At 44.8% G+C, this 13,824-nt stretch overlaps 1 protein-coding gene across 47 annotated transcripts in view; it reads left to right on the top strand.

The window, feature by feature from the left end:
• nfixb (nuclear factor I/Xb) overlaps nt 1-13,824 on the top strand; it is a 179,126-nt gene that overhangs the window by 126,212 nt on the left and 39,090 nt on the right. For all 47 annotated transcript variants that reach the window (XM_078951146.1, XM_078951169.1, XM_078951153.1 and 44 more), the window contains one exon: nt 13,755-13,820. In XM_078951146.1, the coding sequence (XP_078807272.1) occupies nt 13,755-13,820 (66 nt within the window). The remainder of the gene's footprint in view (nt 1-13,754; nt 13,821-13,824) is intronic.

Genomic DNA, 13,824 nt, shown 5'->3' with positions numbered 1-13,824 from the left:
TGTTCATCCACACCCTCCAGCCATCGATTGGAAAATATCGACCACAATGCATTGCGTTTAAAACGTTTTTCTTGTGAATAAAAGGTGTTTTACTTTGTTTTTTATAAACCATCCAATTTTTCAGTAAAAATTTCATATTTATTAAGGTTTCACCTTGAAATTTGAGTGACATCATGAAACTATCTTAATTGTGACTGAATTGCTTTTAAAATCCAAGGCACTTTTGGTCTCTAAATCCTTGTGCTATCCTATGACCCTACCCTTGCATTGACGTGTTCTCCCTACCATGACAAAGGTTGATAAAGGTGGAAAGATTTCATGTAATCCATGGACACCAGTGAGGTTCACAAATCATTGAAGAAAAAAGGTTCAGAGCACTGTCTAGTGGGTCTAGATGACCCAACTCCCAATGTCAAAGTCCCTAGGATAGCACAAGGGTTACGGACATGGCCTGTTCATGAGAACTAGACTGAGTGACTCCTCCCCTCTAGTGTTCCAAACTGGAAGTGGCTCCAAGAAGCCTAACTCCCATAGCTGTTACTCAGTCATTCTATTGGTCAGAATAACTGTTCTTGTTCTGATACTTTTTCTTTTAATGTTTGTAAATTATAAACCGACCAATAAGATGCCTCAATTAAAAGCAGGTGCGTTCATGTCCAACGTTTGATTGATAGATTACGTGTAGCCCGCTTTCAAGTGGTAGGGGTGTGGACTTTCAATAAGCTCACTCCTGATTGGTAGGAGTGTTTGCCATAGAAACGGTGACTAAGATCGACTCGGACCAATCAGATGCCTGCTATTGATTTCTGGTTCCAGCATGGCGGCCTTCATATTGTAAAAAAAATGGTGACTGGATGGACTTTGTTTGGTTGGAGCCAGAAGTAAGTTATTTTTTATGGGTGACGTCACACTCACTCAGTCCAGTTCTCAGATACAGTCATGGTTTAAATCCTGAACCAAAAGACACCAAAAGAAACTCGTGAGAGCAGAAAGCTGTGGATGAATCAGAGAGCCGAGGCTGGAGAGGCGGTTCCAGATGTCCTCCACTAACAGCTCAGCAGGAACAACCACAGTGGTCTTCTCCTTCCCTGTTATTATCCTGTTAGCCTTTACTGTCTATTATCTAATGAAACAGAGTCCTATGAACCTTCCTCAGGCGTCTGAGACTTTCACTGAGTTTGGCCCCTCCCTCAGGCAGAGGGTCCAAAATCTCAGAATGAAATCAGGTCAGACAGCAAGAGGTGTGGCGGTAGAGCGATCAGAGGGACGTTTCCATCAATAAACACTGGAGAAAGACACAAAAAAAAGTAGCAGTGAGGTCCAACAAAAGAGCCGGGCGGACATCTGTGAGGGATAGCCGTGGGGATTGGGAGGGTTTGGAACATTTTAAGCGCATTAAAGATAAAAAAAAGGTCATATTGTTTAGCAACATAGTGATAAACCTCTTAAGCGAAACCCTGTTTGGGAAGCTTTTGGTGGAGGCTGGAGATGTTTTGGTCAATTCAACACTTTTGATTTTTATGTTTTCTGCTCTGCATCTGCAGAAAACCTTAAAAGAATTCCAAGCGATAAATCCTTTCAGGTCTATGTTTCTATTTCTTATTTAAAAAACATGAAAATGTGTCTTATATAACATGTTTCGCACTATAGGGCACACTGGATTACAAGGAATGGTCTATTTTCGAGCTTTTGTCATATTTAAGGCGCACCCAACTTTTAGGCACATCAAGCGAGACAAAGAGATAAGTCTTTTAGTCAGACTTTATTAACTCCGTTCACAGTATTTAGAACTTGTTTGTGACAATCTGCATGCTAGCCATGTTAGAAAAGCTAACTATATTAGCATAAACACAATACCTGTAGCTCCAAAGCTTGTTTGCAACATTTACAAAAAACAAACAGATGCTGCAAAAAGAAACTAACTACGCTAACTCCCAACATTGTTAATTACCCTTTAAAAAAAAGTCTGACACTGCTACATTTTAGCTGCGTTAGCACATTTGCAATACCTTTAACTCCCATGCTTGTTTGCAACACGTGAAAAAAAAATGGTGGACATCTCTTAAAAGAAACGTTACTGTGGCTACGCTAACTTCCAACGATGTTAAAAACACGGAAAAAAAACAGAAACAGTCTCTGGCTATGTCCGAATTTCCACCCTAACCCCCACATAGTGCACTATATAGTAATATAGGCATTTTGTCGTGCCGTCCGAATCTACAATTCCAAAATGGAGTGTCCTAGAAATTTCCCCAAAATTTTTCTAAATTCAGACACAACCTCTGTGTCCAAATTCCCACCCTACTCCCTAACTACTAAAAAACTATATAGTTCGGGACTATGGAGTGCCCTGAATTTTAAATGCAATTTGGACACCACACTCACTATTTTTTTTAAACCACGAATATGATGTCACTAATTTCACAAAGTTAAAATCGAATTGATACGAGCGTTTTGCAACGACCATTTATGAATCCACTGTGTTCTGAAGATGAAAATGTTGATGGTTTATTAAAAAAAAAAACATTTAATTGCATTTTTTGGGCAAAAATTGTTCAGACATTGTGGTCTAAATTTGTCAATACAGTGAATATTGATGCACACTGGTTTTTTGCAAAGACTTCTGGGAAACTTCTTGGGCATTCGATTTTGGAATTGTAGATTCGGACAGCACTACAAAATGAAAGAAATCTGTTAGTCAGTCATTATTAAGTACAGTACAGTATCTTTAGAGCTTGTTTGTTGGTTGCTACATGTTAGCCGCTTTAGAAGCGTTAGAGTTGTCACGGTGAGGGGTGGCTCGAGAGCCGGTTGGACCCAGACGCAGAGGTGGAGGCATGAGGATCAGAGTCTAGAGGGTTTAATGAACAAACAAAAGGCGCTGCAGAGCAGGATGACAAAACTAAACAAAACTCACTGTGGCGTGGAACAAGAAACGAGGAACATGGCATGACAAGGACAACCAGGACAGGAATAACTAATGGACCAACACAGGAGGAAGGCAGAGACAAGACTTAAATACAGACAGGGCAGACAAGACACAGGTGGACACGATCAGGGCTGATGGGGACCAAAGGAAGTAAAACTCAAGAAAACAGACAAGACAGGAGACTTTCAAAATAAAACAGGAAACAGAAACAAGACAGAACAAGGACCAAAAACAAGACAAGTTCAAATCATGACAAAAGTATTCACAATAACTGTAACACTCAACCTTATTTGCAACACAAAAGAAATATAAAAAGACTGAAACTACTACAACAAAAGTTACTGTGGCTATGCATGTCCCAACATCGTTAGTAACAGATAAATAAATAAATAAAAAACACTGCTACACGTTAGCTGTGTTAGCGTATTCAGAATAACAGAATGCCGTGTACGTCTTAAAATCAGCAAACACAACTAAATTAATCCATATGTAAGACACTCTGGATTATGAATCGTATTTTCCTTTTTTGAAAAAAATGAAGGCTGGCTTGTTACAGTGTGGAAAATATAGCTGTCTTTGAATTAGCATAATTCAAGCTTACATGTAGGAAAAACACATTATGTATCATTATGCCATAAACTGAAAGCACACTCGGGACCTGATGGTGATCAGCAGCCAGGTGTGGGTAATCAAAAGCCTGTAATTATCGGATCATCAAAAGGTACGAGGACCTCGGCTGAAGTCTGCCGCGGCGCGTTCACACATGAGACGTCCGCGGCGATGGCAGGAAAATAATCATTACTGCTGCTCAATCTGGAACCAGTTACAGAACAATTTCCAAAGAACGGAGAGTTCACCTCTGCAGAAAGAAGAGTATTTACGCAAGAGGGGAACGTTTGAGACAGAAGACGTCCCATAAATTCACGCCAAAGTCAGGGCGTGTGGGGATCAGAGGAACCGGGAGGTCGTCCCGTTACTCCATGACCACAGGGTGGAGGTCCGTGTTGCTTTCGTTCGTTTGCAGATCCTTTTGTTCCTGTAAACTCAACCTCACAGCAGCGGTTTGAGGAGTTTTCAGTCACAAAAATATGTCTTATTGATCAATTTTGCACAGAAGAACCCTCAAAGGAACCCTCCTGGCAGGTGCTACCCCTCTCGCCGCCGCCCTTCGACCTGTCCTGTCCTCACTGGCTGAGTGTCTGCTAGATGCCCCCCCCCCCCCCCCCCCCCCTTCCCTTCTCACCCTGCCATCCTGGTCAGATTTAAAAAAAAAAAAAAAACTTTTTCAAAATAAGAGCTTTTAAGTTGTTGTTTTTTCCAGAGCAACCGTTTTATGTTTGGGTTTGATAAGAACTGGCAACAGTAAACATTGTATCATTTAATTCAGCTTTAGACAATGATGCATGAGTTACGTTTTCTAAATATTCCAGTAAATAATTGCGTGAGCAACAGGGAGACGCCCCGTTTTTGAGCTTGCTATGCTAATGGAAGGATGCTTATTGGGAGTGGGGTCATCTAGACCCACTAGACAGTGCGCTGAACCTTTTTTCTTCAATGATTTGTGATCTTCACTGGTGTCCATGGATTACATGAAATCCTCTCCACCTTTATCCACCTTTGTAATGGTAGGAATAACACGTCAATGTAAGGGTGGGGTCATCTGGACCCCATAAGATAGCACAAGGGTTAAAATCTACAAACATTGTTTCCAACATTTTTCCCACATAGCTTCCCATCAATGCTCGAGGAGTTAGAAGGATTTCACATTTCCTGCTGGTACCAAGGGGGATATTTTGGGGGGTAAATTCAAGATCGCAGCCTCTCACTGAGGTCAAAGGTCAACAAAACCTCGGTTGTGGTTGTAGTGTTAAGCTGGCGGTGTGTGTTTGAAACTCTTCTTTCCCCATAATGGGAATTGGCCACTAAGCTGTAGCTCCTGTAGCCGGACATCCCATAATAATATCAAAACGTTTTTTGGATATCCCCAACCCAAGTTTTGGCTTCATTAGTGGCTTTTGAATTATTGCTTTTGAGCCCCATAATGGATTTCAGCCTTATCTCTTTTTTTTTTTGGACAATGTCTTTCGCTGTGATGTCATCCTTTTTTGAGGGGGTTAGGGGGGCACACTTTGTTTGCGTACATTTTTTTTTAAATTTAGCATAGATGAAGCAGTGTGGTAAACAAAAGAGAAGGTCCAGGAATAAAAATCACAAAAACCCAGTCCAAACTGAACTGGTTTCCGGTTTTTCTCTTTGAAATGAGCTTCAACCCGGAAGTAACCTCAAGGAGATCTGGAAAAGCTCCTAAATTTTAACATTTTAACATTTCTATTTAAAGTTTTTGCAGATTAAATTCAGATAAAAGTAGAAAACATTGAATTGTTTCTGAGTTTTCTGTTTCAGTTAGAATGGAGACGCTCCGTGAGCTGTGGGAGATGCCACAGGTTTCAAATCTGTATAATCTGACAGTCCTTACAGTCTGAAGCTTATCTCCTTTAGCGAAGGAGTGTGCTATTGTTGGCTGAACTACGTGAACGCGACCCCCCCCCCCCAGCTGCGTTTCTCCTGCAGCTCTGATGCTGCTGCTGTCCGGCAACAGGGATAACGGGATTCAGATGCTGCAGGGAGCAGAGGAGAAATCCAAAGATGGAGGTAAAGGAGCTGTGGAGCAGCGTGGGGTCACAGCAGAGTGGCGAGGGGGCAGCGACAGAGGAGGGGAGGAATCAGCCTGCAGCGTTCTGCAGCATTCGCTGGAGGGGGGGCCGTGAGGAGACACAGTGCAGGAGGGTGGAGGAGGGGGTCCAGGCTGCAGATATGCATTGCATGCATGTGTGCATTCGAAGACTCTTGAATGAAGTCACGTTTCAACAGCATCTCTAGTTTTACAGCGGTAAAACTGTGACTATCAGAAACAAACATCTACATGTCTGCTGCTAGGAATAAAAAAACACCCAAACCAACATATATTCATTCTTCAAGCTGTCGTTTCTCCAACAAAGATAATCTAATTTACCTATAGGGGGCACTAAGAGCTGTCAGTGAGGACACAGAGCCGGAGGCTGAAGCTCAGTGTTTCCAACTGAAGCAGGGTTTGGACATTTTTAGGCATCAGACGCCCTTTTTACGATTCAACACTGTCCAAACACAACCCTTTAGTTAGAAAACAACAGAAGATTTCATATAATTGGTGAAGCTGAGCCGAAAAACGCAAATAAAACTCATTTTACACACTGCAAATTTTCTTTTTTCTCTTTTTCTTTGTTGGCTGCATGCTGGACATATTGGTCAGGGGTACTTGGTTGATCTGAGCTCCGCTAAAAGAACAGTTTCCCTCTGAAATAATTAAAGTATTCAGATCATTTTTCTGCAAAGAGGCATAATGATGTGTGTTGTAAATGCTGTGTATATTTGATATGGTTACAGACATGCAGAATCAGGCACCCTATTCTGAATGGACGGACAGCTGGATGGATGGATGGGTGGATGGATGGACAGATAGATTGATGGATGGACAAATGGATGGATGATGGACGGGTGGATGGATGGTGGATAGATGGAACTCTGATGGATGGATGGATGGAAGGATGGATGGACGGACAGATAGATGGATAGATGGAGGGATGGACAGATGGATGGAGGGTGGATGGATGGATGGATGGATGGATGAATGGATGGATGGAGGGTGGATGGATGGATGGATGGATGGATGGATGGATGGATGAATGGATGGATGGATGGATGGAGGGTGGATGGATGGTGGATGGATGGATGGATGGATGGATGGATGGATGGATAGATGGATGGACAGATGGATGGATGGATGGATGGATGGATGGATGGATGGATGGACGGACAGATAGGTAGGTAGATAGATAGATGGATGGAGGGATGGACAGATGGATGGATGGTGGTCGGGTGGATGGATGGTGGATAGATGGAAGGCTGGGTGAATGGACGGATAGATGGATAGACAGATGGATGGATGGTGGATGGATGGATTGACGGATGGATGGCGGATGGAGGGATGGATGGATGGATGGAAGGTTGGATAAATGGGTGGATAGATGGATGGATGGCGGATGGAGGGATGGATGGATGGATGGAAGGTTGGATGGATGGCGGATGGAGGGATGGATGGATGGATGGAAGGTTGGATTGATGGGTGGATAGATGGATGGATGGACAGACAGATAGATGGATGGATGGATGGATGGATGGGTGGTGGACAGGTGGATGAATGGATGGACGGACAGATAGGTAGGTAGATAGATAGATAGATAGATAGATAGATAGATAGATAGATAGATAGATAGATAGATAGATAGATAGATAGACGGATGGATGAATGGATTGACAGATGGATAGACAGATAGATGGATGGACAGTCGGATGGATGGTGGATGGGTGGATGGATGGGTGGAAGGTTGGATAGATGGGTGGATGGATGGCGGATGGAGGGATGGATGGATGGAAGGAAGGTTGGATAGATGGGTGGATAGATGGAGGGATGGATGGATGGAAGGTTGGATTGATGGGTGGATAGATGGGTGGATAGATGGATGGATGGTTGATGGGTGGATGGATGGATGGCGGATGGAGGAATGGATGCATTGATGGATGGTATTTCAGGCAGAGCGACCAGCAGCTCATCCTCATTGGACGTTGGCGTGTTGGTGCTGAAAGTTGGAGGTCTGGATTTCTGGCTGTAGGGATTTGTGTTCCTGTCATGTTTACCTCAGGAGCTGAACCATTCTGCGCCGCTGACGTTTGCAGCCTCTCCTCTGGTCGCTCGTTTGTTCCCGTGAAGCACAAACAAACACTCAACAGTGAATTAGCAGAACGTCTGCAGTGAGCGTCTGCTCCATGCGTGCAGTCCGTGAGTCCATTAGCACCAGCCATGGCTGCCAGAGCGCTAAGTGAGCACATGGATTCTACCTTCAAGTGTCTCTTGATGATTGGCACTTTGGTGCGTGCACGTTGGCGTGCCAGCAGTTGGCCGCCGCCGTCTGCCTCTGCGGCGTGATGGATGGAGCTCCACTAACTCTGCTGTATATTGTCCGGGTCGGCAGCAAAAAATGAAGTCAGCGTGTGATTAGAGAGATTGTGCGCTGTATTATCTCTGTCGAGCCATGCGCCGGGGGGCCACGGGGCGACTGTGCACAGGAGATAAGGGTGATTCATCCGTGTTTGAACATTCGGCGTGTGTGAGAGCGCCGTTTGTGCGCCTTGAACCTGGTTACACATGCTGCAGTCACTGTCATGCGTGTTAGCCACGTGGGCGTGCACAAAGGGCTCCGCAGGGATTGAGGCCTGCTCGCAGTGATTCCTCGCCACAGGTGGTCCATAGAGCGCCTATGATAAAACAATCCTGCACAGCTTCTCCATTGTTTTCCTGAAGAGAAGTGGAGCTCTGTGGTTGCAGTTCCTTCTGTGAGGGAACCTTTTGATACCAGCGTGTTCATTAGATACAAAGAGGGGCTTTGGTGCACATCTGCAGGTGGAACATGTGCAAATATCAAAAACAGGGACGTTAGTTTCAGCTTTCTTCAGGTTTTAGACAAAATCAGGAAACTTCAAACTAAACTTTTTATGTAAGTCTAAACTTTCCAGATGTTTACATTGAGATCTCCTCTAACAAAAAGATCAGGAAGAAACTTCCAGCAGAACCAGGATCAGTTACTCAGACCTTCTGCAATCTCAGGCTGGATGACCGAAAAAGTACTTTTTTTAAACTTTTTTTTATTTCATTCAAGAATGTTTGTAGACAAATCAGTATTTGGTTAAAAACGTAGACATCCTGGTGAAGAAAGTAAAAACGGAACCAGCTGTTCTGGAAAACGACACTATTCTGTGACCCGGAGAGGGATTCAGCAGGTTCAGAACATGGATTTATGGACGAACGGAAGGACGGATGGATAGATCAATGGATGGATGAATGGATAAATCAATGGATGGATGGATGGATAAATCAATGGTTGGATGGATAAATGGATGGACGAACGGAAGGAAGGATGGATAAATCAATGGATGGATAGATCAACGGATGGATGGATGGGTGGATGGATGGACGAACAGAAGGACGGATGGATAGATCAATGGATGGATGGATGGATGGATGGATGGATGGATGGACGAACAGAAGGACGGATGGATAGATCAATGGATGGATGGATGGATAAATCAATGGTTGGATGGATGGATGGAAGGATGGACGAACGGAAGGACACATGGATAGATCAATGGATGGATGAATCGATGGATGGATTATTTGGAGTTTTCTGGATCACCATAGTCCCATCTTGGAGGGAGGAGACGTCCGGCTTTGATGGGTTTCTCTGCACACATTTGAGTTCTAAAGTCTTATTCAGTTTATCCCGGAAAACTCTTGGATTCTCTCCACCACATTCATGCCCAATCGCTCGGTCGCGTGTCGAAAATCCATCCGCTACTTTCTTTAAGCGGCTGCACTGAGCGCCACGTTGAAAACCCCCGAGCGTATTTGGAAAGTTTCCTTTCTCGGAAAGGAAACAGAAGAAGAGTCTTTGACTTCATAATAAACAAACAAAAACCAAAAGTCTTTCATCCAAGTATGGATTTATTATGACAGTTGTTCACACAGACTAGGCCTGCACAATAAACCGCAAATTGATTGTTATCGAAATATCAAGCTGTGCAATATGTATGTAGCAAAAGACGGCAAAAATTGCAATAAATGGTTACCTTAAAAGAGCTGAAACATTATTATGGCAGCATGAAGATTTTAACTCTGGTCTGAACCCACTTAAGGTCCCATAGACTTGTTATAGAACTCAAGGTCACCTGGCACTCGCTGCGTTTCCATTGACTTGTTGTTTCTCTTTCGGCTTTTCCCATCAGGGGTCGCCACAGCCAACGAGTCGCATGGTAAACTTGGCAATGTTTTACGCCGGATGCCCTTCCTGACGCAACCCTCTCAAAGTAACCGGGCTTGGGACCGGCACAGAAGTAGAGAAGGGAACAGGGAGCAGCCCGGAGTCGAACCCTGGTTTCACGGACGGAAGGCGCCGCAAACCAGCCGAGCTAAACCGGCTCCCGCTGTGTTTCCATTGACTAAATTACGCAAATTGGATTTGCGATAATAAATTCACGCAATGGAAACAAATCTGTTTTGAAAAAAAACTCGGAGGAGGGGGTTTTTGAGGCGTATGGAATTGACATATTTCGCTAAACTGCAATGGGAACACGTTTTTCTACTTAAATGGGTCATCTGACCAACAACTCTCTTGACAGTTTGCATCCGTTTCCTTAACCCGCTGGGGTTTGCATGAGACTGTCCCAGCTGCTGTTGGACATGGGAGGGATAGACCCTGGACGGGTCGCCAGCGACCGCTGCGCGAAGGGGAGGCAGCCGGCTTGTGCCGCCTAAAACTTCTCATTTTCATCGAGACAATAATAGAAAGATCCTGTAGTTTGCTTCTTGTTTTTATTTTTCCCCTCGTGAACTGATGAGGAACTGCGAGTCATCAAACTGTGACATGAAAGTAAAGAGCAGCAGGTGTGAACCAGCTAAAGACGCTGTGTTTTTTTAAAAGAGCTTTTAATTATTCTGTTCTGTTTATTGTTTATTTCACTCTGTGAAGCACTTAATGATTTTGGTGTTAAACAAATAAAGCTTCTAGTTTGAAAAAAAACGCCTCTCTCTCCAAATGAGGCGACCAGTCCCTGCAGGGAAGCTCGGTTTGAAGAGTTGCAGACTCAGTCGGAGTGGGGTTGCAAACGCAGAGACATAGTAATAAAGCTGGCCTCATGGCAGCATGGCTCAGCGGCTGTCGTGCGTTCGATGCCAGGAGATCCTTAAACAAAACAACACCCTGAGCGTTTGCCAGTGAGCTATATTATTATCTTCATCCCAACTAATTGCCAGACCGAACAGTGACACATATGCACACATGGGCTTCAACAAGCACTCGTCTTTAGGGGCTTCAAGTATAGTGTAGCGTTTCTGATGTCACTAAAGCGCTGGAGCGAGTTCTGGCAGGGGGTATTTTTTATTTTTATTTTTAATTTGCTTTCTTTGGTTGTGAAGGACGGCCTTTGCTGACACGAATGATGTGCTGGAGTTTCTGCCTGCAGGTTTTCCAACACTTTACGAGCCGGCCCTGGCGTCCAGCGCTCGCCGCCGTTAAACTGGTGCAGTTTGTGCACAGGAGGCTGTTCCTGCAGAGGACACGGCGCTCGCAGGACTGCAGACAGACCTCCCGGAGCGCCGCCCTCCCTCCATTCGCCCTGCATATCCTCTGTAGGTCTTTTTATCTTTAAGACCACGGAGGCTGAGGGAGGCTGAGAGAGGCAGAGGAAGCTTCACGAGCATGTGCGTCTGTTTTTGTGTGTGTGTGTGTGTGTGTGCGTGGGCGTGCCGTCAGCTAGCAGGAATGCACAGCTACCGCCAAAGCTAAGATGGCTGCCAAGCACTAAGATGGCTGCCAGGATTCCACTGAGCGACAGAGTGAAAGGGAGGCTCGACGAGTGGGAGAGAAAGTGGAGGAGAGGCCTGAAGATAACTCTTGTTGGATGGTGGGGGGGGGGCTGGGTTTGTGCTTCTCTCCGTCTTCTGTTTTGGCCCAAAACGATGCGGGGATTTTGTGTCTCCTTTTGTTTTGGTGTTTTTGGCAGCGGGGCCGGCGGGGTGAAGAGTGCAGCACTTTGCTGGCACACAGAGCACCGGTGCCACCCAAGATTAGGACTCTGATTTGGGCTCAGAAATAACCGTTATTGGGAGCTCTGAGTGCTTTCTGCTGAAGGGGGGGGGGGCAGGCAGCAGTCGAGGAGCCTCGGCTCAAGGTGCTTTTAAAACTCAAGCGCTGAGTGGTACCTATACCGTACAGCCATAAAAGCCGGCTGCATTACACATCTGAAGGAGAACGGCAGCCAGCGTGGGCCAAACTAAAGGAGCTGAAGTAGGCACCTCTCTGTGGAGGTTAACGTTCCAAAGAACGTTCAGTTCTGAAAGCCTCTTCTTCCATCAAAGAACTTTAAAAACGTGCATCCATACGGGGGGTGACCCGTTCGGCCGCTGCAGGTTTTAATAATAAAAACAATAATTTCCAGACGGTCAAAGCTCTTCCAATGTATCCGTTATTCATTCATACTTGGTAACTACTGATGCAGCCTCAGCTGCCCTGGGGCAGACTGCCAGAGCCGTGGCTTCCGGTTCGCGCATGCCCCCCCTCTGACCATCACCGGGATCATTCACACACCAGTGGAGCCACACTGGAGGCAGGGATGGTGAAGTGTCTTACCCAAGGACACAACGACAGTTGACTGGGGGGAGCGGGGATCGAACCGCCGACCTGCTACACCACCTGAGCCACTGCCGCCAGTTTTGGCTTGTTCGGGCCCATAGAGAGAAGTGCTCACATCTTGAGGGGAGCGCAGGTGCTGTTTTCCAGTTCTCTTAATGCCCTCGCGGCTACTTCATGAAAATGGAACGTACCATTGTTGTGGGGGGGGTAAGTGTATCATGAGGTATACAAGGGTAATTAAAGTAACTTACAACATAAGGGCGATGCTGTTGCATGGTGTCCTCACATTTTGGGGGAGTGGGAGTTGAAAAATTCATACGGCACACCTTCATCTCACGTGCTTTGCCTTTAGTTACACTTGCGTGTTGTAGACGTGTTCGCCACGACCTGTCGCCTGCAGCATGCCCGCGTGCATTACCGGTAGTTGTGACTAATACATAAACGAAACCCTGTAAAGCTATGAGTGTTCAGGAAACAACTCCTTTATTTACCCTCTGCCTCAAATCTGATCCACACATTTGTGACATTTGTGTGTATTATGAAGCATTCATTATCAACAACTCTTTCAATACATCAATTAGTCAAAAAAAGGTTATTCTCATCATAATAAATGTTTGAAAATAAGCTCAACTTTTGCCGCCAAAAGTCTTTTTTGAGATTTCATGGAAGCAGCTGTTCTGAAATGTGCAGGAAAAGTCCTTCTACTGCCCCCAGTGGGATAATGATGAACTGCAGGACAGAAAACATGGACCAGGTTCTTTCCAATGAGTTTTTAAGGGTAGTTTGAATCATGCTGATGAGATTGAGGGCCTCAGACAAGTGTGTATCAAATATGATACAAATGGTTATGTTAGAAAAAACATGATCAAAGCAACTAGACTTAAAATCGGATCAAACTAAAGGGCAAAATCTGTAATTTATTCATTTCTTATTGCTTGTAGTAAAAATGTTTCAGCCTCCATCTTTGAAAGCTGTTCTACCGCCTTAACCACAGTCACACCTCAAAGACAAAGAAGCCTTTAAAGACAGAAAAACCCCGGAACAGGTTGAGGTAAAACGTTCCGTTCACAGTTTTCACCATCGAGTTGAAAATCCAACAAAAAAATAGGTCGAAGAACGAAAGAAAAACGGCTTGTTGAGGCGGTTCCACGCCCTGCTGGGAATCCCAAATGTCCAAACTGTCAGTTACGCCTCAACGGTGGAAAACCAGGAGGTTTTGATGGGAGTTTTGGATGTCAGTGCATTCCAAAGTTTCAGCTTGAAGCGTTCACAGAACCTCCCCATGTATATTTGTACAAGTACCCTTCAGTGTCCATGAGAGCATTGAAAATATTAGGCTTCTGGCTCCTTCTTCAAGCTGCACAGTGATTGGTGTAAAGAAAAAGCCTTCAGAGAGATGACGGGAATGACTGTTGACTCGGATTCACACCTGTTTGCATCAGCAGTCAAAGAACTTTGTGGAGTTCTTCCAACTTCTTTCTGACCATGATGCATCTCCAGTTCGTCTCATCCTTTTTTCCTCTGTTTTTTTATCCTGTTTCCAGAACAATCAGGACAATCAGACAACTCAAACCAGCAAGGAGACACAGATGTCAAACCCCCGGCAAATGGTGA

Source organism: Oryzias latipes, chromosome 8 (assembly GCF_053564925.1).
Source record: "Oryzias latipes strain Hd-rR chromosome 8, Olatipes_Hd-rR_3.1".
NCBI classification, from domain to species: domain Eukaryota; kingdom Metazoa; phylum Chordata; class Actinopteri; order Beloniformes; family Adrianichthyidae; genus Oryzias; species Oryzias latipes.
Note: the sequence above shows the minus strand (reverse complement) of the source record. Positions and strands in the feature narration are given on the sequence as shown.